The sequence below is a fragment of the Xiphophorus maculatus genome, chromosome 14 (assembly GCF_002775205.1).
Source record: "Xiphophorus maculatus strain JP 163 A chromosome 14, X_maculatus-5.0-male, whole genome shotgun sequence".
Classification (NCBI taxonomy): domain Eukaryota; kingdom Metazoa; phylum Chordata; class Actinopteri; order Cyprinodontiformes; family Poeciliidae; genus Xiphophorus; species Xiphophorus maculatus.
In genome coordinates this window covers 24,699,201-24,722,397 of record NC_036456.1, presented here as the reverse complement: position 1 = coordinate 24,722,397, position 23,197 = coordinate 24,699,201, and the positions used below count along the sequence as shown (strand labels likewise).

The 23,197-nt window shown below is 42.0% G+C and overlaps 1 protein-coding gene across 3 annotated transcripts; it reads right to left on the bottom strand.

Moving 5' to 3' along the window:
* Window positions 1–531: 531 nt before the first annotated feature.
* LOC106699943 (gastrula zinc finger protein XlCGF57.1-like) lies at window positions 532–22,360 on the bottom strand. Of its 3 annotated transcripts, XM_023346948.1 has the most exons (6): window positions 22,104–22,360; window positions 20,536–20,895; window positions 4,526–4,597; window positions 2,423–2,478; window positions 1,948–2,310; window positions 532–1,409 (listed from the first exon to the last, which is right to left on the bottom strand). In XM_023346948.1, the coding sequence occupies exons 1-3, from the start codon at window positions 22,270–22,272 to the stop codon at window positions 4,566–4,568; spliced, it is 561 nt and encodes a 186-aa protein (XP_023202716.1). In that variant the 5' UTR covers window positions 22,273–22,360; the 3' UTR covers window positions 532–1,409; window positions 1,948–2,310; window positions 2,423–2,478; window positions 4,526–4,565. The 3 variants fall into 3 exon arrangements, with proteins under 3 accessions (XP_023202716.1, XP_023202715.1, XP_023202714.1); XM_023346947.1 differs by lacking the exons at window positions 532–1,409; window positions 1,948–2,310; window positions 2,423–2,478; window positions 4,526–4,597 and having other exon boundaries at window positions 18,763–20,895; window positions 22,104–22,214; window positions 22,300–22,360; XM_023346946.1 differs by lacking the exons at window positions 532–1,409; window positions 1,948–2,310; window positions 2,423–2,478; window positions 4,526–4,597 and having other exon boundaries at window positions 18,763–20,895.
* Window positions 22,361–23,197: the final 837 nt, after the last annotated feature.

The following is a 23,197-nucleotide window of genomic DNA, read 5'->3' as shown; positions in this document are numbered from 1 at the left end:
GTTTTCCCATAAATGATGAATGAGTCACACTCCTGCTGTTCATCACCAGTTTGTTTTTAGGTTCTCATGTCACAGGTAAAACTACCAGGAAGTAAACCTGGTTCTGTGATGAATCATAAATAATAGAAGATGATCAAAGACAGAAAATATGTAACTGTTTTGTGTTTCACTGGGATTTTATGTGTCAAACCAAAACAAAGTGGCTTATAAAGCTTTATAACACAGTCAGACCCATAATGAACTAGTTTTATGGCATAAAGGTTTGAAAAATCATTTATCTTCCTTATTTGAGTTTAAGTGAAACATGTGACAAGTGCTCTGTGTGTAAAAGCCCCGAAGAAGAGGAATATTTCAATAAAAGAGTCAGACATTTTCCTTCTGCTCCCGCGTGTTGTTGTTTTCTGAGGAGGAAGTTCCGGTGCTCTAGCGCTAAACTCCCCCTGCTGGTTGCATCCGGGCACTACATCAACCAAACCACACCAGATATAAGATAAGATAAGATAAGATAAGATAAGATAAGATAAGATAAGATAAGATAAGATAAATCTTTATTGTCATTGTCACAAGAACAACAAAATTCAAAAGGTGCCATATGAACATATTTAGCCCAAACTGCCATCAAAACATGGCAAATGTAAATAATAACATTACCAAAAAGAGTAAATGTACATCTGAAAGGTAAACAAACACATATCAACCCATCTCATGAGCAGTGAGTCAGTTTGAGTGCAGAACAATGGGCAGAAAGGTCAGTGTCTGGGTGTGGAGGCCGATGGAAACATACCGTAAAACCTCAGCAACAACAAATATCTCCACAAAGTATCGACTCAGGGCAGCTAAACACAAAACATGGCTACACTTTCAGATTCTTTTTTATTTTATTTACAATGACATGTCCCTCTGTTGACCTAAAACATAAATAAAATAAAAATTTATATGAATATTTTTACAGGCACTAAACCTACATTACAGCTGGTTAAACTTATATGTTATATTTTGCTACATTATGCATTTTACAACATACAGGACTTAATCACGTCTCCATGTGACATATAGAAAAATGTAATGAGCCTTTATAGAGCTTTGATACTGGAGCTACATTACAGCAGTCATAACTGCAAACACATTTCTACACCAGGCTGCAGTCAGGTTGGAGGTTGATGCCTTGGCCCAAAGGCACGCCGACATTCACTTGAACCTCCCTGGAGTTTTCCCTCAGGTTATACTGACTGGGTTATTAAAACTTGATTTTTGACCAGTGCGTTTCCTTCTCTGGATGAGTAAAACTGCTGCTGCTGCTGCTGTTGCTGCTGCTATCAGTGCCAGGATGACGTAAAGACTCAACCTACTTCGATTTTCTGTTTGGGGATTCAGTCCCAGTCTCTGAACCTGCAGAGGCTCAGGAGCCGCTGCAAAACACAAGAAGTTAAGATTTCATTAAATCATATTTTATTTCAACAGAACGATTTTTACACGCAAGAGTGATTTAAGAACAACAACAACAAAAGAAACTAGTTAAATACATCAAATAATTACAGAAGATGATGAGAATTGTGTATTTGGGGAAAGTGGTGTAAATAATATATCAACGTAAAAAATTAAACTGTAGAATAAAAGCAGGAAAAGGATCAAAATTGTGATGAAATCTAACATTTCAAAGAGATCAATTACAAAACATTCAAAACGAAATAAAATATTGGCTAAAAAGACACATTTTAGCTTTTTTAGTATAAATTAAAATACCACACAGCAAAAACATTTCACTCATTATTACAAGCATCATATTTGCCCTCTGCTGATTTTGCTTGTGATCTTAGGTTGAAGCATTACTCTTTATATCATCAGTTGTAAAAATAAAACGGCTGATTCTCAACTTTAATCTCAGCAGGTTTTTTATTTTTAGCAGATGTTAAATGATCTGGATTAGAGGAACTGAAATCTGCTTACCAAATACGACCAGTTCAGCTGCTGCAGAGCCGAAGTTGTGATCCGTTTTAATTTCACACACATACAGACCAGAGTCTTCAGTCCTCAGTCTGGACACATGGAGTCTGGTCCGTCCCTCTGGCAGGACGTCTTTTTCACTTTGGACCCGTCCTGCAAACGTTTCATCCTGAGACATCGGCACCTCGACTCCATCGTGTTCATGAAACAAGACTGACAATTTGTCATCGGTGATCAGAGTAAAAATGATGAAATTGAACTTTAAGCAGGTGTCGGGTTCGGAGGTGAAGGTCCACTCCAGAGTGATGCTGTGGTTCTCCTCTGCCTGATAGCTGCTCTGTGTCACATTCACTACAAATGTTGCTGCTGAGGAGACAGAGAGGGAAAGAGAGGAGCAGACACACTGAGAACTGGAACATGGGAGTCTTTCAGCTCCATCTAGAGAGCTTTCTGTCACAAAGACAAGATGGAGACTGACCACAGAGACATGAGCTGAGGATGAGGAGCAGCAGGATCCTGGAGATCATCTTCATCCTGAGAGAGGAAGAGGAGGAGAGGCAGCAGGACATTAATAAACATCCACAGCATCTGATGCTGATTATTATCCTACATGTTCCACTTCATTAAAACTCTGGTGAAAACCGACAGCTTGTCTATAACTGAGGACATGAAACATGTTGGATCAAAGACAGAAAACATTTTGTCAAAGTGATTCTGGATCTGGAGAAACTTTAACTTTAACTAGGCAGCATTATGTGTTTTCCAGGCACAAAGTGCTATTTTATACTTTAGTTGTTTTAAAAATGCTGCATATATCAAAAACTATTTAAAAGAAATTTTACTTCCTAATTTAACACATTAATATTTGGCCTAATATTAGTTATGCCCAATACTAATTAGGCCGGAGTTTCTGAACTCGTACATGAAAAAATCAAAGCAAAAAAGGTCAAAACGTTGATTTTACATGATGCTGTAAAAAACATTCAAACACATTCATATGAAAAAATCTGATCAATCTGAATGTTGATCCGTTTCATTCATAATACAGAGTTCAGTTTAACCTGAACTTCTTTGATTCACATATTTCCCACAACTAATAAATCCATTGTTCCAGTGTTTCTGCAGTATTACACCAATTACATAAACCAGTAAGATGTTTCTCCAGCTTAAGTCAAAGAACTGTGACCGGTTCTGATTCTATTTAGAATTATCTCCTCCCTGCTGTTTATTCCTCCAACTCTAATAACATCAACTGGATTTTATATCCTATATAAATGAACAGGTGTTTCATTTCATATCAGGCAGCAGCAGGTAGTCAGAAATATTTTCTTGTGAATAATTAGGAGGACAGCACCACCTGTTGGTTGCAACTGGAAACTCCTAGAGATAGAAACATCAGGATGTGTAAGTTTATTATTCTGCAGTTCCAAACTAGTGCAGGCGAAACATCAGAGAGAGCCAACAAAGGTAATATGGAGCAGACGGGCGTAATCAAGCTTTTTGTTTTAAAGATATCTTAAGATGAAAATAAAATTAATATAGAGGACATACAGTAGTTTTCTGTCTTGCTTTGTTTGTCTTTTGTTTATTTTTTAGTTTTAAAATGTGTGTAATATATATTTAGCATCCCGATCCACACTCCGTACCAGTACATGGAGGTTATGCGCATCTAAACGTTGTTTGCCAACAGCCATAAAAAAAGAAGGAAGAACAGGAAAAAGAGGATGAACAAAATGAAAAGGAAGGACAAAAAGTATGTAGTCAAACTATGAGGAACTGGAGAGAAATCACAGGCAGAGCAGAGCTGAAATGGACAAAAGCCGTGCAAAGGGACAGGCTGAAGGGAAAAGGAAATAGATCTAAAAGACAAAGGAGGGAAATCCTGAAACTAACATGAACATAAAGAAACAATAATCAAAAGGAACCCAAGTTTTAATGCTCCATTAAACAGCTGAATCAAATGAATTAATTCCCTCACCAGCATTTAGTCTTGTCAGGTTTTTCTGATTTATTTGGGTTGGAGAAAGAAAGTATTCAAACGCTGCAAGACATTTAACCTTGAAGAAGAAGCAAACTAAAACATATCAGGTTGTTGTTTTTTTTTTGTTCTCTTCCTGAAAGACCAATCCGTCTGCATTCCTGAAGATGTCTGAACCAGAACTTCAATCACAACATCAACTTTGCATGAAAGTCTCTGTGTTGTGCATCAACTTTTACATTACTTTGTTAATAAATACATGAAAGAGTGTGTTTTTACTGATAAAAGTAAATTAAAAATATCAAATAAAGGTCATTTGAGAAGTTTATTTATGCAAATGTTTTACTGATTTGATTACAGGAACATTTATTTGGATTTAATTTTCATTAAACTGATTAAATGTAACTACCTTTGCATCTTTTACAAAAAACACCTAGTCACACCGTGTAAAACCAGCTATAATGTTGGTCAAAATGATTATGAAAGCAAACATTCTTCATAAAATCAGCATTCCAAAATGAAGTAAAAATTGCCAAAAGTCAACAATTTAACATAGAAATCTAAAAGCAGAATTTCAGTTGCATGAAATAAAAGAAAGCAGACCTGCTCAGGTGTGTTTCTGTCTCCTGGAGTCCAGATGAACTCACAGCTCCTCCAGGTGCAGAGCTTCTGTGACTGAAAATGAGGACAGTCAGGTTTTATAAACTCCTTCCTCTAACCACTCACATAATCTTTCATGCATATTTCTATGGCAGCCACTGATGAAGGTTTCAGACAGCAGATCCTTTATGTCTGACAGGATTTATATTGGACTGTATCCTAAAATCAAATATTTGCACCACCAAAGGTACCAAAACTCTCCCCTGGCTGTTGTGACAATGTTCATTTAAAGTTTTGTTCAAATCACAGTTCCCATATTTATAAATGCTGATTGGTGGTTGCTACTGGTTACCCATTGATGCAGATTATAAAAATACTTTTATTGCATTTAATTGAGCTTGAAAGACATCATCACCAAACACAAAGGAGTTTAAAAGTTATGCTGAAAATGATGCAACTGGACTCAAAGCTGATAAAAAAAAAAAATCTATTCATTTTCACTTTTCACCAGATGGTGGCGCTCTAAGATCATTGAAGAAAATCAGATCAGTTGAAATGTTAGGAATCTGTGGCAACATTTCAGATCAACTGGTTAAACTGGTTAAACTGGTGCGCTCCACAAGAACAGGAACGGTTGAACTATGCAGATCACGAGGAAAGAATGTTTTACTCTGTAAATGTTCTTGTCAGTTTGATCATGTAGGTCTGGTGGGTCCTCTGCCTCCATCACAAAGGTCCACACATCTAATGATCCATGATCAATCGGGCCTCCTGGTTGGCCAAAGTGATTCCCTGGGCATCAACGTCGTCTGCAGAAGTAGCCCAGGTGATTTTGTCACCTTGGGTTGTGCGTTTGGAACCCTTTCAGACGTTGCAGGTCTCTGTCCCTAATAATTTAAGAGCTCTGGTCAAACATGGCCGAAGATCTACTGCACTTCTGCGTACAATCCACAGGCTAATAGGTTGTGTTTCACTGGTCATTGAAAGTTGTGCTCCATTCTGCTTTGACCAGTGGAAACTGAGTGGAACATTTCCTATTGGTCTTCGGTTACGTTCCATGGCTAAAGTTTACTCCACCTGTGTAACATTTTTAACCCGACCGGGTCTCTTCACATTCCTGGCTCTGCACAGCGTCGTTTCCCCGCTCATTTGTCCCAAAGAGCTTAGAGGCCTCTACGTTGGTTTTTGTCAGACAAGATCCACACAAAACACCACTAAGACCTTTATATGATGGCCTTTCAGGGACCTTGAACAAGATCTTAAGAATTTTCTTTTAGATTTTGGAGGAGCGTAACGAGACGGTCTGTAATTATCGGCATAAATTCGCTCATGATCGCATGTTATTGGCCCAGACTCTTAAAATCATCTCTGTTAAGAGAAAAGTTGCTTTTCCTCATAATGCATTTTGGTTGATGCTTTTTGATAGGTATTTTTTGTATACCTAAAATACAAAGAAAGAACCACAGACAACGTTTGAGTTTTCAACTAAGCTTTTGCAAAAGGAGAAAACACAGCGAACTGCTCCTCTGAACAGCTCACCATGTGTCCTGACACTCTGCCTTTTATTAACACAAAACAAGAGAAAGGAGGCTGATGCTGATAAGATTAGGAGTCCAAAGGAACTAAAACAAACAAAAGGTAGATTTACGACTGAGGAATCTCTATGTAGGGGGACTCAGTATAAACAAACACAGTTTTACGACTAAGGAAACTCAGAGGACCATCTTCAAAGAACATGTTTTAAGGGTTAAAGTAAAGTTAGCTCTGTCTCACACATATAATTAACCTATAAATGAAGAGCAAACTGGTAACTACTTATGTAAGAATGATAACAAAGCATAATTTTTCTAACACTTTTAGATTATTTTCCATTTACTCCTTAAAATAAATATGTTTCTTTACCAAAACTAAAAAAAAAAAAAGAGATTAGACCTTCATTGGGGTTTGATTCTCTTGAAATGAGCAACTGTGAGTGAAAAGTAAAGGAAATTAAAGCTGCAAGCAGCCTCGGGCGGCCCTCGCAGCAAGCGCCGCTCCGGCCTATTGGCCACCGCGGGGGTTCCGGCCACCGCAGAAGCTCTCGCGTGATTTCCAGAGCCGCAGCCCGCTCCCCACCGCGGAAGCTCCGCCGCAGTTTCCAGCACCGCCGCCCGCCAGCCGCCGCAGAAGCTGTCGCGCATTTTCCCCGCCCGTCCACCGGGCGCCACGCGTGAATGCGTTCGGCGGCGCTGCCCGACGACTGTCGAAAAATCTGGCGCAGATCGGTCGATGCGTCGAGGAGATACAACCCATGTATTAACTTAGGGGGCGCAGTGGAGCCAAATTACATTTCAAACCCGTTGGGCTCTTTAGAGGTGAACAAAGGTCATACATATCCAGTTTGGCGCCAATCGGATGATCTATGCCTAAATAAGAGCCAAACGTATGCATATGGCGAGGGACTGATATTCGCCGTTTGGCCACGCCCACACGGTTCAGCCAGCAGCGAGCATTGACAGAGTTTATCATCCGAATCATCTTGATTAGGTCAAGAGAGCCATAAACGGAGCTTTCCAAGTAATAAAACGGCACTTCCTGTTCTGAGGGGGCGGGGCTTAGATGACGTCATAATATGATGACATAGGGTCGTCAAGGATCCCAGGGTCACTCGTGCAAAGTTTGGTGCAGAAGCTATCGACCGTTCACAGTAAAATACAAGACTTCCTGTTGTCAGAGGGCGTGGCCTACGTGATGTCATCATTTGACCATTGGATATTATTCTACACCCCAGGATGATCAATATCTCAAACTTTGGTGTCTCTGTGAGTTTTTGTTATAGAATTAGAAATTATTTAATTTTTTCCTATTTAATTCAACATTGAACTGTCATTCCGTAGGGCAATGCTGCCCTCTGGTGTCGAATTACTGAAATTACTGAAATAGTTTCATTATTTCAGTAATTCGACACCAGAGGGCAGCATTGCCCTACACATGACAAAGCCCTTTGTATTACACAGTCGATCACAGGGGAACTTTGAGCCTTGCTAACCCCCCTTCCACCTGTTCAAATGTCACCAATTTGATAACTTTAAATCAGACATGCCTTATGATCAGACTGACCGAGTTTGAAGCCGATCAATCGAAATCCCTAGGAGGAGTTCGATCAAATGCAAAGGCTGTAAACGTCAAACTCGAGGTCCAAAATGGACCTTCAATCCAAAATGGCCGACTTCCTGTTGGGTTTAGAGCATGGCTCCAAGAGACTTTTTTTTACGTCCTGACAAGATACACATGTGTACCAAGTTTCGTAATTCTAGGATAAAGCATGGCTTGGGGCTGATTTTTTAAAATATTCTAGGGGGAGATGTAGAGAAATTAGGCCACGCCCACCAAATATCGCTATGGATTCCTGTTCGGGGATGGATAAGGATCCATCCTAGTGAGTTTGGAGCAGCTCACCCCGAAACTGTGGAATTCAGAGCCAAACGAAATTCGATGGCGTTTGCAACGCCGCCACGCCCACCTGCTTCATCGCAGCCGGTCGGGGTTGGAATCCACAACACACCAACATGTCTTCTGTCTCTGGACACAGTTTCATGTTGATTAGGTCAAAGGGCTAAGATAGCGACCGTTCACAGTAAAACATTACACTTCCTGTTCTCAGGGGGCGTGGCCTACGTAAAAAAATAATTTCACCACAGGGTATTTTAGGACACCCGATGACGACCAATCACTGAAAGTTTGGTCCCTCTATGTGTTTTTGTATAGGAAATATAAGAGGTTTTTGTTTCATGGCGTGTAGGTGAACTTTGACCCCTGCTAACCCCCCTTCAGCATGCTCCAAAACTCACCAATTTGATAACTTTAAATCAGACATGCCTTATGATCAGACTGACCGAGTTTGAAGCCGATCAATCGAAATCCCTAGGAGGAGTTCGATCAAATGCGAAGGCTGTAAACGTCAAACTCGAGGTAAAAAATGGACCTTCAATACAAAATGGCCGACTTCCTGTGATACTTGCACTATGACATTACTTGTAAATTCTGAGCGTCTTAGTGCGCTCTACAACTGTACCGAATTTCAAGTCTCTACGATGAAGTAAGTGAATAGCAATGGGTCTGTTGAAAATTGCTAGTTGCCGCCGTTGAGCAATTTTTTTTGCGATTTTTGCGGCAACCTTAAAATTCAAAATTTTTAAACCGCCTAGTCGCTTCCGCCAAGTTTGGTGAGTTTTTGAATATGATAAAGCCTCCAAAAAGGCGCACGAAGAGGGGGGCAGAATCGTAAGAAGAATTAAAGCTGCAAGCAGCCTCGGGCGGCCCTCGCAGCAAGCGCCGCTCCGGCCTATTGGCCACCGCGGGGGTTCCGGCCACCGCAGAAGCTCTCGCACGATTTCCAGAGCCGCAGCCAGCTCCCCACCGCAGAAGCTCCGCCGCAGTTTCCAGCACCGCCGCCCGCTAGCCACCGCAGAAGCTGTCGCGCATTTTCCACGCCCGTCCACCAGGCAACACACGGGAATGCGTTCGGCGGCGCTCCCTGACGACTGTCAAAAAATCTGGTGCAGATCGGTCGATGCATCGAGGAGACACAGCCGATGTATTAACTTAGGGGGCGCAGTGGAGCCAAATTACATTTCAAACCCGTTGGGCTCTTTAGAGGTGAACAAAGGTCATACATATCCAGTTTGTCGCCAATCGGATGATCCATGTGTGATTTAGAGCCAAACGTATGCATATGGCGAGGGACTGATATTCGCCGTTTGGCCACGCCCGCACGGTTCAGCCAGCAGCGAGCATTGACAGAGTTTATCATCCGAATCATCTTGATTATGTCAAGAGAGCCATAAACAGAGCTTTCAGAGGAAAAAAACGGCACTTCCGGTTCCGAGGGGGCGGGGCTTAGATGACGTGATAATATGATGACGTAGGATCGTCCGGCATCCCACCAGGAACACTCAGGCAAATTTTGGTGCAGCTCGGTCAAAATATGTGGAATGTAGAGGCAATCGTATACGAACGGCGTTGCCGCCATTGAAAACTATTGGCACTTTAAAGCAAGCGAGACCAACTTCCTGTCTGTCATCCAACACAGAATCACCTTGATTAGGTCAAGAGAGCCATAGATGAAAGTTTCCAAGGAAAAAAATAGCACTTCCTGTTCTGAGGGGGCGGGGCTTAGATGACGTCATAATCTGATGACATAGAATTTTCAGACATCACACCAGCATCACTCAAGCCAAGTTTGGTGCAGCTCGGTCGAAACATGTGGAATCTAGAAGCAAAAGTATGGCATCGGCGTTACAGGTCACTTCGCCACGCCGCCACGCCCACCTGCTATCTCAAAGCCGGTCAGGGTTGGAAACCTCAACACACCAACATGTCTTCTGTCTCTGGACACAGTTTCATGTTGATTAGGTCAAAGGGCTAAGATAGCGACCGTTCACAGTAAAACATGACACTTCCTGTTCTCAGGGGGCGTGGCCTAAGTGATGTCATCATTTGACCATAGGGTATTTTAGGACACCTATTGTTGATCAATAACTGAAAATTTGGTGTCTCTGTGAGTTTCTGTGCAGGATATATAAGAGTTTCGTGTTTCATGGCGAGTAGGTGAACTTTGACCCCTGGTAACCCCCCTTCAGCAAGCTCAGACAGTCACCAATTTGATAACTTTAAATCAGACATGCCTTATGATCAGACTGACCGAGTTTGAAGCCGATCAATCGAAATCCCTAGGAGGAGTTCGATCAAATACGAATGCTGTAAACGTCAAAATCGAGGTCAAATGAAATTCAATCTAAAATGGCCGACTTCCTGTTGGGTTTAGAGCATGGCTCTAAGAGACTTTTTTGTACGTCCCGACAAGATACACATGTGTACCAAGTTTCGTAATTCTAGCTTTAAGTATGGCTTGGGGCTGTTCATTTAAAATACTCTAGGGGTCGCTATAGAGAAATTAGGCCACGCCCACCAAATTTTGTTATGAATTCCTGTCGGTGGGTGGATAAGGATCCATCCTAGTGAGTTTGGAGCAGCTGGGCCCGAAATTGTGGAATTCAGAGCCAAACGTATGGCAACGGCGTTACAGGTCACTTCGCCACGCCGCCACGCCCACCTCCTATGTCAAAGCCGGTCGGGGTTGGAATCCACAACACACCAACATGTCTTCTGTCTCTGGACACAGTTTCATGTTGATTAGGTCAAAGGGCTAAGATAGCGACCGTTCACAGTAAAACATGACACTTCCTGTTCTCAGGGGGCGTGGCCTAAGTGATGTCATCATTTCACCATAGGGTATTGTAGGGCACCCGATGCCGATCAATCACTGAAAGTTTGGTCCCTCTATGTGTTTTTATATAGGAAATATAAGAGTTTCGTGTTTCATGGCGAGTAGGTGAACTTTGACCCCTGCTAACCCCCCTTCAACATGCTCCAAAACTCACCAATTTGATAACTTTAAATCAAACATGCCTTATGATCAGACTGACCAAGTTTGAAGTCGATCAATCGAAATCCCTAGGAGGAGTTCGATCAAATACGAAGGCTGTAAACGTCAAAATCGAGGTAAAAAATGGACGTTCAATACAAAATGGCCGACTTCCTGTGATAGTTGGCTTATAACATTAAATGTAAGTTCTGAGTCTTTTGGTGAGCTCTACATGTGTACCAAATTTCATGTCTCTACGATGAAGTACGTTCATACCATTGTGTCAACAGAAAATTGCTAGTTGCTGCCGTTCAGCAATTTTTTTTGCGATTTTTGCGACAACCTTAAAATTCAAAATTTTTAAATTTTCTAGTCGCCACCGCCAAGTTTGGTGAGTTTTTGAATATGATAAAGCCCCCAAAAAGGCTCCTCTTTAGGGGGGCAGAATCGTAATAATAATTAAAGCTGCAAGCAGCCTCGGGCGGCCCTCGCAGCAAGCGCCGCTCCGGCCTATTGGCCACCGCGGGGGTTCCAGCCACCGCAGAAGCTCTCGCACGATTTCCAGAGCCGCAGCCAACTCCCCACCGCAGAAGCTCCGCCGCAGTTTCCAGCACCGCCGCCCGCTAGCCACCGCAGAAGCTGTCGCGCATTTTCCACACCCATCCACCAGGCGACACGCGTGAATGCGTTCGGCAGCGCTCCCCGACGACTGTCAAAAAATCTGGTGCAGATCGGTCGATGCGTCGAGGAGATACAGCCCATGTATTAACTTAGGGGGCGCAGTGGAGCCAAATTACATTTCAAACCCGTCGGGCTCTTTAGAGGTGAACAAAGGTCATACATATCCAGTTTGGCGCCAATCGGATGATCTATGCCTGAATAAGAGCCAAACGTATGTATATGGCGAGGGACTGATATTCGCCATTTGGCCACGCCCACACGGTTCAGCCAGCAGCGAGCATTGACAGAGTTTATCATCCGAATCATCTTGATTAGGTCAAGAGAGCCATAAACAGAGCTTTCCAAGTAAAAAAATAGCACTTCCTGTTCCGAGGGGGCGGGGCCTAAGTGATGTCATCATTTGACCATTGGATATTATTGGACACTCGATTATGATCAATCACTGAACGTTTGGTGCCTCTGTGAGTTTTTGTGTTAGAATTACTAATTATTTAATTTTTTCCTCCATTACAACATTGAACTGTCATTCCGTAGGGCAATGCTGCCCTCTGGTGTCGAATTACTGAAATAATGAAACTATTTCAGTGGGCAGCAGAGGGCAGCATTGCCCTACAAACAACGAACATGGACTGTTTATTATGTAATTACACAGAAGATCTCTCTAATTCATTCTGAGGGGGCGGGGCTTAGATGACGTCATAATATGATGACATAGCATTGTCAGGCATCAGACCAGGATGTGTCAGGCCAAGTTTGGTGCAGCTCGGTCGAAACATGTGGAATCTAGAAGCAAACGTATGGCATCGGCGTTACAGGTCACTTCGCCACGCCGCCACACCCAGCTGCTTCATCGCAGCCGGTCAGGGCTTGGATCCACAACACACCAACATGTCTTCTGTCTCTGGACACAGTTTCATGTTGATTAGGTCAAAGGGCTAAGATAGCGACCGTTCACAGTAAAACATGACACTTCCTGTTCTCAGGGGGCGTGGCTTAAGTGATCTCATCATTTCACCACAGGGTATTTTAGGACATCCGATGCCGATCAATCACTGAAAGTTTGGTCCCTCTATGTGTTTTTTTATAGGAAATATAAGAGTTTCGTGTTTCATGGCGAGTAGCTGAACTTTGACCCCTGGTAACCCCCCTTCAGCAAGCTCATACAGTCACCAATTTGATAACTTTAAATCAGACATGCCTTATGATCAGACTGACCGAGTTTGAAGCCGATCAATCGAAAACCCTAGGAGGAGTTCGATCAAATGCAAAGGCTGTAAACGTCAAAATGGAGGTCAAATGAACTTCAATCTAAAATGGCCGACTTCCTGTTGGGTTTAGAGCATGGCTCTAAGAGACTTTTTTGTACGTCCCGACAAGATACACATGTGTACCAAGTTTCGTAATTCTAGGTTTAAGCATGGCTTGGGGCTGTTCATTTAAAATACTCTAGGGGTCGCTATAGAAAAATTAGGCCACGCCCACCAAATATCGCTATGGATTCCTGTTCGGGGATGGATAAGGATCCATCCTAGTGAGTTTGGAGCAGCTCACCCCGAAACTGTGGAATTCAGAGCCAAACGAAATTCGATGGCGTTCGCAACGCCGCCACGCCCACCTGCTTCATCGCAGCCGGTCGGGGTTGGAATCCACAACACACCAACATGTCTTCTGTCTCTGGACACAGTTTCATGTTGATTAGGTCAAAGGGCTAAGATAGCGACCGTTCACAGTAAAACATTACACTTCCTGCTCTCAGGGGGCGTGGCCTACGTAAAAAAAAAATTTCACTGCAGGGTATTATAGGACACCCGATGCCGATCAATCACTGAAAGTTTGGTCCCTCTATGTGTTTTTGTATAGGAAATATAAGAGGTTTTTGTTTCATGGCGTGTAGGTGAACTTTGACCCCTGGTAACCCCCCTTCAACATGCTCCAAAACTCACCAATTTGATAACTTTAAATCAGACATGCCTTATGATCAGACTGACCGAGTTTGAAGCCGATCAATCGAAATCCCTAGGAGGAGTTCGATCAAATACGAAGGCTGTAAACGGCCAAATCAGGGTCCGAAATGGACCTTCAATCCAACATGGCCGACTTCCTGTGATAGTTGCACTATGACATTACTTGTAAATTCTGAGCGTCTTAGTGAGCTCTACAACTGTACCGAATTTCAAGTCTCTACGATGAAGTAAGTGAATAGCAATGGGTCTTTTGAAAATTGCTAGTTGCTGCCGTTGAGCAATTTTTTTTGCGATTTTTGCGACGACCTTACAGTACTTAAATTTAAAACTCGTTTTATGCGACCGCCAAGTTTGGTGAGTTTTTGAATATGATAAAGCCCCCAAAAAGGCAATTCATTTGGGTGGAAGAATAATAAGAATAATTAAAGCTGCAAGCAGCCTCGGGCGGCCCTCGCAGCAAGCGCCGCTCCGGCCTATTGGCCACCGCGGGGGTTCCGGCCACCGCAGAAGCTCTCGCGCGGTTTCCAGAGCCGCAGCCCGCTCCCCACCGCGGAAGCTCCGCCGCAGTTTCCAGCACCGCCGCCCGCTAGCCGCCGCAGGAGCTGTCGTGCATTTTCCCCGCCCGTCCACCGGTCGACACGCGTGAATGCGTTCGGCGGCGCACCCCGACGACTGTCGAAAAATCTGGTGCAGATCGGTCGATGCGTCGAGGACATACGGCCGATGTATTAACTTAGGGGGCGCAGTGGAGCCAAATTACATCTCAACCTCGTTGGGCTCTTTAGAGGTGAACAAAGGTCATACATATCCAGTTTGGCGTCAATCGGATGATCTATGCGTGAGTAAGAGCCAAACGTATGCATATGGCGAGGGACTGATATTGGCCATGTGGCCACGCCCACACGGTTCAGCCAGCAGCGAGCATTGACAGAGCTTATCATCCGAATCATCTTGATTAGGTCAAGAGAGCCATAAACGGAGCTTTCCAAGGAAAAAAACGGCACTTCCGGTTCCGAGGGGGCGGGGCTTAGATGACGTCATAATATGATGACGTAGGATCGACGGGCATCCCACCAGAATCACTCAGGTCAAGTTTGATGCGGCTCGGTCAAAATATGTGGAATGTAGAGGCAAACGTATACGAACGGCGTTGCCGCCATTGAAAACTCTTGGCACTTTAAAGCAAGCGAGATCAACTTCCTATCTGTCATCCAACACAGAATCAACTTGATTAGGTCAAGAGAGCCATAAACAGAGCTTTCCAAGGAAAAAAACGGCACTTCCGGTTCCGAGGGGGCGGGGCTTAGATGACGTCATAATGTGATGACGTAGGATTGATGGGCAAGCCTCCAGGATCACTCAGGCCAAGTTTGATGCAGCTCGGTCAAAATATGTGGAATGTAGAGGCAAACGTATACGAACGGCGTTGCCGCCATTGAAAACTCTTGGCACTTTAAAGCAAGCGAGATCAACTTCCTATCTGTCATCCAACACAGAATCAACTTGATTAGGTCAAGAGAGCCATAAACAGAGCTTTCCAAGGAAAAAAACGGCACTTCCGGTTCCGAGGGGGCGGGGCTTAGATGACGTCATAATGTGATGACGTAGGATTGATGGGCAAGCCTCCAGGATCACTCAGGCCAAGTTTGATGCAGCTCGGTCAAAATATGTGGAATGTAGAGGCAAACGTATACGAACGGCGTTGCCGCCATTGAAAACTCTTGGCACTTTAAAGCAAGCGAGATCAACTTCCTATCTGTCATCCAACACAGAATCAACTTGATTAGGTCAAGAGAGCCATAAACAGAGCTTTCCAAGGAAAAAAACGGCACTTCCGGTTCCGAGGGGGCGGGGCTTAGATGACGTCATAATGTGATGACGTAGGATTGACGGGCAAGCCTCCAGGATCACTCAAGCCAAGTTTGGTGCAGCTCGGTCGAAACATGTGGAATCTAGAAGCAAACGTATGGCATCGGCGTTACAGGTCACTTCGCCACGCCGCCACGCCCAGCTGCTATCTCAAAGCCGGTCGGGGTTGGAATCCTCAACACACCAACATGTCTTCTGTGTCTGGACACAGTTTCATGTTGATTAGGTCAAAGGGCTAAGAGAGCGACCGTTCACAGTAAAACATGACACTTCCTGTTCTCAGGGGGCGTGGCCTAAGTGATGTCATCATTTGACCATATGGTATTGTAGGCCACCTGATGATGATCAATCACTGAAAGTTTGGTCCCTCTATGTGTTTTTATATAGGAAATATAAGAGTTTCGTGTTTCATGGCGAGTAGGTGAACTTTGACCCCTGGTAACCCCCCTTCAGCAATCTCAGACAGTCACCAATTTGATAACTTTAAATCAGACACGCCTTATGATCAGACTGACCGAGTTTGAAGCCGATCAATCGAAATCCCTAGGAGGAGTTCGATCAAATGCAAAGGCTGTAAACGTCAAAATCGAGGTCAAATGAACTTCAATCTAAAATGGCCGACTTCCTGTTGGGTTTCGACCATGGCTGTAATAGACTTTTTTGTACGTCCTGACAAGATACACATGTGTACCAAGTTTCGTAATTCTAGGTTAAAGCATGGCTTAGGGCTGTTCATTTAAAATACTCTAGGGGTCGCTATAGAGAAATTAGGCCACGCCCACCACATTTTGTTATGAATTCCTGTCGGTGGGTGGATAATGATCCATCCTAGTGAGTTTGGAGCAGCTGGGCCCGAAATTGTGGAATTCAGAGCCAAACGTATGGCAACGGCGTTACAGGTCACTTCGCCACACCGCCACGCCCACCTGCTATGTCAAAGCCGGTCGGGGTTGGAATCCACAACACACCAACATGTCTTCTGTCTCTGGACACAGTTTCATGTTGATTAGGTCAAAGGGCTAAGATAGCGACCGTTCACAGTAAAACATGACACTTCCTGTTCTCAGGGGGCGTGGCCTAAGTGATGTCATCATTTCACCATAGGGTATTGTAGGGCACCTGATGCCGATCAATCACTGAAAGTTTGGTCCCTCTATGTGTTTTTATATAGGAAATATAAGAGTTTCGTGTTTCATGGCGAGTAGGTGAACTTTGACCCCTGCTAACCCCCCTTCAACATGCTCCAAAACTCACCAATTTGATAACTTTAAATCAAACATGCCTTATGATCAGACTGACCGAGTTTGAAGTCGATCAATCGAAATCCCTAGGAGGAGTTCGATCAAATACGAAGGCTGTAAACGTCAAAATCGAGGTAAAAAATGGACGTTCAATACAAAATGGCCGACTTTCTGTGATAGTTGGCTTATAACATTAAATGTAAGTTCTGAGTCTTTTGGTGAGCTCTACAAGTGTACCAAATTTCATGTCTCTACGATGAAGTACGTTCATACCATTGTGTCAACAGAAAATTGCTAGTTGCCGCCGTTCAGCAATTTTTTTTGCGATTTTTGCGACAACCTTAAAATTCAAAATTTTTAAATTTTCTAGTCGCCACCGCCAAGTTTGGTGAGTTTTTGAATATGATAAAGCCCCCAAAAAGGCGCCTCTTTGGGGGGGCAGAATCGTAATAATAATAATAAGAAACAGTACAGAAACAATAGGCCTTCGCAGCGCTTTGCTGCTCGGGCCTAATAATAATAAACAGCACAGATACAATAGGCCTTCGCAGCGCTTTGCTGCTCGGGCCTAATAAGAAACAGTACAGAAACAATAGGCCTTCGCAGCGCTTTGCTGCTCGGGCCTAATAATAATAAGAAACAGTACAGATACAATAGGCCTTCGCAGCGCTTTGCTGCTTGGGCCTAAATACTGACTTAAAAAATACAGATGCTTGGGAGAAATGATGAGAAATAAACTTAAACTTTTACATGGGTCCCAATCCACTACTAAACAGAAAAAAGACAAAAACCATCATTAGTATAGAAAAAACAAACTTTATCTAAGAATTATATAGAAACAGTTTTTGCTAGTCACATTTCTATCTGAAATTGAATCAATATTACCAATACATTTTCTAATATCCTAAAAAATAAAAACCTTCTCAAACAAATATTGTTAGATTTTTTTTTTAAAATCACACAGTTAAAAATAACTTCGGTTTAGAGTAAAATTAACAACAATAAAGTCGATGCAGATGTTTTAACAAAAAAGGGAAAACATCTCACGTTTCCTCATGACTTGGAAAAATTCAGCAACATCTGAATTGTTGCCATCAGTGAACAATATTTTCTCTCTGAGTCAGAAACTCAAAGGAAAGTAATGAAAAAGTAAAGTATATTTAAATTCAACTTAAAATACCTTTTTTTTAAAGTAAATCAGGTAAAACAGTAAATCATATTGACAAAGGCTATGCAGCCGCATTGTTAGTTACCTCTGCGATGTATTCTGTGCGTAAAGTCTATAATGTCTACCCATGTGCACCAGTCAATGTCAGTCAGTGTGAGTTATAACCTGTCAAAATGACAGAGGGACTTAAAGCTTTTTTTAAAAGCGCTTAACCCACACCGGATTTCCTTTTTTCTTTTCGGAGGTGAGATTTACGGGTTTAAACTCCATTATGACGCTTTCATCGGGCCTAGAGTCCCCGTTCTGATTGACGCCGCAATGGACAAATAATGTCATAAAATGGCTTTTTCCGAGCGAATAACATCCAGAGAGCGACTTGAGCTCGTTTTGACATGCCTGTATTCTTTCTGCAATATTTCTGACTGGTCAACTCGGAGATGGTGGGGGGCGGCGGGGTGGTGGACGGATGGGGGCAGACAGACGAACAGCGTATTGCAAGAAAGGGGATTAGGGCTGACTGTACGCTAACCCCCTCTACCCTCCCAGATATGCTTTTATTTATATAATAAGTAATTTCCACTATCAGTAATAATGTGCCTATCTTATCAGAGGATTCCTCTGGTCATTATCTTTCATTAGAGCCTCATTGATGGCTGCATGTTGAAGCTCTGAGGAGTTACAGTCATTTGAAGTTTGTACATCAGGTGTTGTCCAGGTGTGCCATTTGGAGACGCCGAATGGCACACCTGGAAAACACCTGTACATCCTCAAAAATAAACATGTAGAAAATGACATTTCTTATTGAAATCCGCAAACAGAATACTGTATTCTACAGATTTATTGTATTTCCCAGTCCACACATTCAACACTCAATTTGCATTTACAAGAAATAAAAATTAAAAACCTGAGTGAAGCAAAATTTTTCAAAATTTTTTTGTTACAAACGTAATAGCTACAAACTACTTACAGTTCAAGTAATTCTGACAGCAAAAATAGAACATTTAGCTTGTCTTCTTCATAAAGAGACCAAGCTCTTGCAAAAACAAAGTACAAAGAATAGACGTACAATGACTCCAACAGATTTACAAATCTAAATCTGAAAGAATTCAAATCCATTACTTCAAGAGACAGACTTAATATCTCACTAGACAAACCAAAAATAAAAACATTAAAAATGCATGCATAACGTCGTAAGACTTAATATTTCACTTAAAAACCATTTTAAATGAAAAGATAAAACTGACAGAATAAAGTGAAAGTCTTGTGTTTTAGATAAACATTAGATACATGCTTTTCTTCTCCAAGCTGCTATATTATAGAAATTTTACCCAGCTGTGATTGAACAGACGATGGATGGATGGATGGATGGATGGATGGACGGACGGACGGACGGACGGACGGACGGACGGACGGAGCTATTCAGTGTCTTGATATTTGAGGGTCAGATTATGCCATTCCTCCTGTATGAGTCCTCATGTGATCAGTTAAATTGGTTTGCCAACGGAAACTTTTTCCACAAGTCCCACATAATAAAGGCCTCACATCTGTATGAGTCCTCATGTGAGAAGTTAAACATGATTTAATGCTAAACCTTTTTTCACAATCCCGACATGAGAAAGGCCTCTCACCGGTGTGAATTCTCATGTGACAAACTAACTGAGCTTTGGCTATGAAACATTTTCCACATGTCACACATGAGAAAGGCTTCTCTCCTGTGTGAATTCTCATGTGACTACGCAAAACTGATTTGAATTTGAAGCATGTTCCACAGTTCACACATGAGAAAGGCTTCTCACCTGTGTGACTTCTCATGTGACGAAGCAAATTTGATTTGAATTTGAAGCTTTTTCCACAGTTCACACATGAGAAAGGCTTCTCACCTGTGTGAATTCTCATGTGATGGAGCAAATAAGATTTTCTTTGGAAGCTTGTTCCACAGGTCTCACACGAGAAAGGTTTCTCACTTGTGTGAACCATCATGTGACTGTGCAAAGAAGATTTTCTTTGGAAGCTTGTTCCACAGGTCTCACACGAGAAAGGTTTCTCACCTGTGTGAACCATCATGTGACTGTGCAAAGAAGATTTTCTTTGGAAGCTTTTTCCACATGTCTCACATGAGAAAGGCTTCTCTCCTGTGTGAATTCTCATGTGACTAAGCAAATTTGATTTGAATTTGAAGCATGTTCCACAGTTCACACATGAGAAAGGCTTCTCACCTGTGTAACTTCTCATGTGATGAAGCAAATTTGATTTGAATTTGAAGCTTTTTCCACAGTTCACACATGAGAAAGGCTTCTCACCTGTGTGAATTCTCATGTGATGGAGCAAATAAGATTTTCTTTGGAAACTTTTTCCACAGGTCTCACACGAGAAAGGTTTCTCACCTGTGTGAACTATCATGTGACTGTGCAAATTAGATTTGCTTTGGAAGCTTTTTCCACAGGTCTCACATGAGAAAGGCTTCTCACCTGTGTGAATTCTCATGTGACGAAGTAACTCAGACTTGTATCTGAAACTTTTTTCACAAGCTGAACATGTGAAAGGCTTCTTGTCCATGTGAGTTCTCATGTGTATAATCAAGGAACTGCTTTGAGAAAAGGCTTCATCACAGATTTCACAAGAATATTGTTTTTGGTCTGGACGACCTTCCTTGTGTGTTTTTTGTTTTGAACTCTCAGTTTTACCTTTCTGCTGTTTCGTTTTCTGATATCTCTGACGTTTCTGTTTTTCATTTCTCTTTTCTCCTGAGTCCTCAGAATCGCTTCCTTCCTCATCCTGGTTCTCATCTTCAGAAGAGCCATGAGAGATGAGTTGGTTCCTCTGTGGTTCTGTTTCATTGCGGATTCTGTGCATTTTAGAAGGAATCAACAAAATGTCATCAGTCTCCTGTTTCAGCACAAGCTGCTCTTCATCCTGACTGATGCAGAGTTGCTTCTCTTTGAACTGTTGATGTGCTGGTTGCTCTTCTAAAGCGGAGTTGCCCTCCAGGTTGCTGAGCTCATTGAGAACCCCGTCCTCTTTACACGCCCAGCACTGACGGAGATCTGGACCAAAACACACAAAAAAAACTTTTAATTTTGAGTCAAATAATCAACCTTTAACTTTAATCCCTTGATGCATCTAAGTAGCCTTTTCTTGGATTGTTCTAAAATTAGAAATTTTATTTAGTCAAATTTTATTTGTATAGTACATTTCAGCGACAGACATTTCAAAGTGTTTTACATTGTAAAAACACAAAAACACAAAATCAGGTAACACAGAATCACCAATTGGAATATTACATTTAGTCAAGTTCCATCGTTACATTTTTCATTGATTATGTTTCGAGAGCAACTCCACACAGCTGGGTTTTCAGTCTAGATTTGAAAGCACAGGTTTTTTTAGGCAGAGCTGTGAAAATAACTGTCGCAGTAATTAATGCGACTAAAGAGAAACGCATGGATGAGTTTTTCTAGATCTTTTTGAGACAGACATTAGTCCTTTAATCCTGGAAATGTTCTCCAGGTGGTAGAAGGCCAACTTTGTAACTGTCTTTATGTGGCTCTGAAGGTTCAGGTCAGAGTCCATCACTACGCCCAGATTCCAGGCCTCATCTCTGATTTCCAGCTGTAATGGTACGTACCGGCAGTCAAGTTTTTTCTTCTGTTTTTTAATACTCTAAATGTGTGTTACCAGAAAAGAGCAGAGAAAATTTCAGCTCATTATGTCTAACGGTTTTTGAGATTTTGGGGCTAGGTACCTTGCAACAAATCCACCTTTGAGTAGAAAAAGATGGGGTTTTTGAAAGCCAGTTACTCAAAAATTCTGTCAATGTGACACTTATTTGTAATTACATTCTTCAAATATATATATACAAATTATATTGCAAAATAAGAAAATGCATATATTTAGAGTTTTCTCCTCTTACCAAAGCAATCACTTATTAATAATAGCAAAATAAACATTAAGCCTAAAACCATACCACTGCAACAGACTGAATGTACTCAATATTTTTATGGTTTTTTTAGGGGCGTTATTGTCGGTTGCTATGGCAATGAATCTATGTGTGTGTGTGTGTGTGTGTGTGTGTGTGTGTGTGTGTGTGTGTGTGTGTGTGTGTGGTGGGGCAATGCAGAGCGAGAAAGACGTGGTTTTGAGTTGTACTTCAACGGTTTTATGATCCCAGACATTGTGTCTGGGATCATACTTTAAATCTGTCTCGAGTATTTTGTCCACCTTCATGTCGTCAGTAAAACATGAAGGTGTTTCGTACCTATCCGGTGTAAGATGATCCTCGGTATCCGGGTAAAATCCATCAGTCTGCGCTGATCCTCCATCTCTTCCTCCATCTTGACGTTGATTTCTTTCAACTCTGTGAATGTTTCTCCAGCAGGAGTTAACAGCTGGTTAATAAAATCTCTCTGAAGCGGAACTGAAGACATTTTCACAGCAAATACTCAGATATTTACCTAAAACTAGCGACGTGATTTCTGGGCTTCGGGACACGTGTCGACTAAACCAGGATTCTTATGAAGCTTGTGTTAATTTAGCCGGATGTGACGTTTGAAGCCGCGCGAGCGGGCCATACCACGTGACTGATTCCGGATGTGGTTCCTCTGTTTGCTTCCGGATAGATAAGGCACTAAAACGCTGCTGTTCCGCCCGCGTTGCATTTACTTGTTTTAGGATTTTATTACGTGTGTTTGTAATTTATCTGAGCGCCTTTTTGCGATTATTCATCATCTATAATGTAAAAAAAAAAAAAAAATCAACTCAGTGGATCCTGTGTTGTAATTTTTAATGTTTCAAAAAGTTAAGTGTTGTGTCCAAATTAACTTATATACACACTGAGCCACCTGTAGTGAGTAATTATTTAGTTCTACAGACTAGGTGATACTAACACATTCAACAGCAAAACCAAATTTAGTTTCACACAGGGGTGGAAATTAGCACCGCCACTGGCCAAATGTGGGTAAAAGTATGAAGTGGCGTGTAAATTCTAGCACTGTGGCGGGTTGACAATTTGAACAGAAAAAGAAAAAAAAGTGCTATACATACATGTACATAGATGCATATATGCTGGGTTCATAATAATGCATGTTCTTAAATAAAGTATGTTAAAAAAAAGAGATACTTGGGAGAAATTATGAGAGAAAATACTCAAAAAGCAGGAACTTTTACATCAGTCTCAATCCACTACTGAACTGAAAAAAGACAAACTTGGTTAAAAAAAAACTTTATTATACAAGAATGGTTTGGAAACAGTTTTTGCTGGTCACATTTCTATTTGAAATTGAATCTATATCACCAATACATTTTCTGACATCCTAAACAATAAAACATTTCTCAAACAAATACTGTTTTATA